General features: G+C 32.6%; 1 protein-coding gene across 1 annotated transcript in view; it reads left to right on the top strand.

Moving 5' to 3' along the window:
* The window catches only part of LOC18608672 (4-hydroxybenzoate polyprenyltransferase, mitochondrial), a 4,767-nt gene continuing 2,122 nt past the window's right edge, over positions 526-3,170 (top strand). The window contains exons 1-5 of the mRNA XM_018114798.1: positions 526-1,004; positions 1,170-1,305; positions 1,842-1,963; positions 2,085-2,154; positions 2,256-2,405. Coding sequence (XP_017970287.1) covers positions 646-1,004; positions 1,170-1,305; positions 1,842-1,963; positions 2,085-2,154; positions 2,256-2,405 — 837 coding nt within the window. The 5' untranslated portion in view covers positions 526-645. The remainder of the gene's footprint in view (positions 1,005-1,169; positions 1,306-1,841; positions 1,964-2,084; positions 2,155-2,255; positions 2,406-3,170) is intronic.

Genomic DNA, 3,170 nt, shown 5'->3' with positions numbered 1-3,170 from the left:
TGAACTTCCTCTTTAAAACTCTCAAAAGCACTTCATATAGTCCAAAGTCTAGAAACTCATTTTTATAATACAAAAATCTAAATTAGAATACGATTAAGACTATGTCAAGCAAAAATTAAAAACTGTACAACCAGTTATTAAAAACTTAATAAATAAGATTCCAAATTTTAATCAATCCAAAAACTTCACAGAAATTGTGCATAAGACTCGAGTAGGGAGAGCAGCAACTAAGCAGGCTTGAATTTCCTCCGCATGCGCGCCGCTTGACTGGGCCCGTAGAGATGGGCTGCTAGGTGCTTTTATTCAAAGGCAAATTCCATGGCGGCCGCAGACAAAGACCTACCAGGGAATGAATGTGTCATTGCTAAGTTGTTGCGCTTGGAGGTTAATGGTTTTTTTATTCCAAGTCAAGTTGCCAATCGTTGTATTATTTCTGACAAAATGTTAAAGTGAATTTTGGTCACCGTCTATATATGTGTACTATATATATAGTAGAATTGTCAAGTATCTATACTGTGACCAAATTCGCTCCTGATTTTCTATGTTGGGCTTAGTTTGAGTTTAGTCTAGTTGTGATCAAGTAGATCAAACTCCAAAAGTAAAGATCAGAAACATTGATCCCATTCTCAGTTGCAACCAGCAAAAATGGCATCACTTTCGCTCGCCCACGCTTCACGCAGGCTCCTCACTCCCTCTCTCTCTTTTTCACAGCTAAGAACAAGGATGATAAAGAATCCTGCTTTCGACAGCCAATTCATGAGTCGATCTTTTTCCAGGAAAAATTCCGTTTTGCTTTCCTCAAATTTTAAAACCCGAATTGCTTGCATGTCAACAACCACATCTCCAGGAGGCAAAGATGATCAAAAGCTAAGTGGCGAAACTGAGAAAGTTGGTGGGGTTTCATCGTGGATTGATTACTTACCCAGAGAAATTCAGCCTTACGCTAAGCTTGCTCGCGTGGAGAAGCCCATCGGTACATGGTTATTGATTTGGCCCTTTGCATGGTAAGAGCTCATTACTTTCATTTTCCATTTATGTTTTTTTGGTTGGCTTTCGGGTAAAAACTTGAAAATGCATGCCTTCTAATGGTTGCTTTCTGGATATTTATGTGGGATCACATATTCTTCCAGTAAACTCCCCTGAAATTTGCTGTTTACTTAATTTTCCAGGTCAGCTACGTTGGCAGCACCGACTGGAAGCCTTCCTGATTTCAAGACGTTAGCTCTTTTTGCTTGTGCAGCTCCACTTTTGAGGGGTGCTGCTTGTACCATAAATGATATCCTTGACCGTGATATTGATAGAATGGTAATTTTTGTGGTCAAATAAAATGGTTGGTTCTAGGAAGCATGTTTTTGGATAGCTGTTCAAAGGTTGTAATTGTACAAAGCAATTATATTAAGGACTTAAAAGACTAAATAAAACCCACCTTTCAAAAAAAAAAAGTTCTTTTACTTCTCATTTCCAAAACAAAACTAACAAATACTCCGAAACAATAATCAGACAGAATTTCTTTAATTTAAAAGGCTTAATTCATGATTTTAATATTTTTTCCAAGTATTTTAACTACTTCAGTTTTGCTGCAAATTTAAATAAATTTATTTAGCGAGGTTAATATATATTAATTAATTTTTTGGTGTTTGCTTCCCTTGTATGATTAGAGAATAAAGTTATTTTTCCCTCAGAAAAAATAATAATTCATTTTTGTTCTTGTCAATTTTTTCCGTGCAAAATTAAGAAAAGAAAAGAAAAAAGCGTCAATTCTTTAAATCCACCTTATCAACGTGGAATTCAACGATTGCAAGAAGCGTTAATATGTGAAGGCAATACGTTTTTGCATGCAGGTGGAGCGTACAAAACTGAGGCCGATCGCGAGTGGCGCTGTCACTCCATTTCAAGGACTTGGTTTTCTTGCGTTTCAATTAATTTTGAGTCATGGAATTCTCCTCCAACTCACCCATTATAGGTCACTTGATTCTCTGCTCCTTGCTTCAACTTGTAAACTTGTTTTGCATTACACTCCCAATACGGACTGACTTTTGATTCATGTATCGGCCTAACATTGGTTAATTATATCTTAATTACAGCCCGATCTATGAGGCTTCATTCATCTTTCTAATGTCTACCTATCCTCTCATGAAGAGGTTCACATATTGGGTAATGATATTCTTGTACCTTTTTGTTTTGCTGTTCAGAGTTTGTTGGGTGTTTATTCTTTCTCCCCCCTTTTGTCTTTGGCACATCTATTATCGATGCAGGCCCAGGCCTATTTAGGTTTGACCTTCAACTGGGGGACCTTGTTGGGCTGGTATGCAATTAAAGCAAGCTTACAACCCTCTATTCTGTTACCTTTGTACATGTCTGGTATATTTTGGACTCTTGTGTACGACACCATATATGCGCATCAGGTAAAATTTATCTCTTTGCAATTATAAGTTTCTCCTATTCTTTAAACGATAAGAAATTATGCACTTGTATTATCAGTTTTGTCAACATAACTCTGGTTGAGGCTAGTAGCCTTGCAGGGGCAGAGTTAATCACTTTTTATTAGGGAGGTCAAAGGTTAAGAAAAATAAAAGTTAAAAATTTTTAAAATTAATATATTAAACTTAATCATTAATAATTAAAAGATTTAAAATAAACAATAATTTTATATAATATGTAAATAAAAAAATTAAAAAAAATTTATAATAATACTCTATGAGAGTTTTATTCGACGATAGCAATATATTTTTAAATATAAATAATTAAATTATTTGTATGAAACTTATCATCCATTTTGTTTTGAAGTCTTATCTTTATCGATACAAACAACTAAAAAATTAATGTAGTCAATATCTAATATTTTTATTTTATTATATTTAAGTTTATAATACTAAATATTAAATTATAATGCATAAAATATAAATAGTTAAATATGGTACACATAATTAATAATTTTTTCTTATACTCAAGATAATTTCCTTTCAACTAAATATAGAACGTAAAGCACATTAAAAACATATACTCAAGATTATTTTTTCTTATATAATTAGGATTAATAAAAAATAATATATTAATAAAATTTTAAACAACAACCAATAATGTAACACTTGAACTTATATTTGAGAATTACATATATAATAATTAATTTTTTAATTTTTAAAAATTAAAATCATTAAAAATAAAATCCA

Source organism: Theobroma cacao, chromosome 2 (assembly GCF_000208745.1).
Source record: "Theobroma cacao cultivar B97-61/B2 chromosome 2, Criollo_cocoa_genome_V2, whole genome shotgun sequence".
Lineage (NCBI taxonomy): Eukaryota > Viridiplantae > Streptophyta > Magnoliopsida > Malvales > Malvaceae > Theobroma > Theobroma cacao.
The sequence above is the reverse complement of the archived record's forward strand: the minus strand, read 5'-3'. Positions and strand labels throughout refer to the sequence as shown.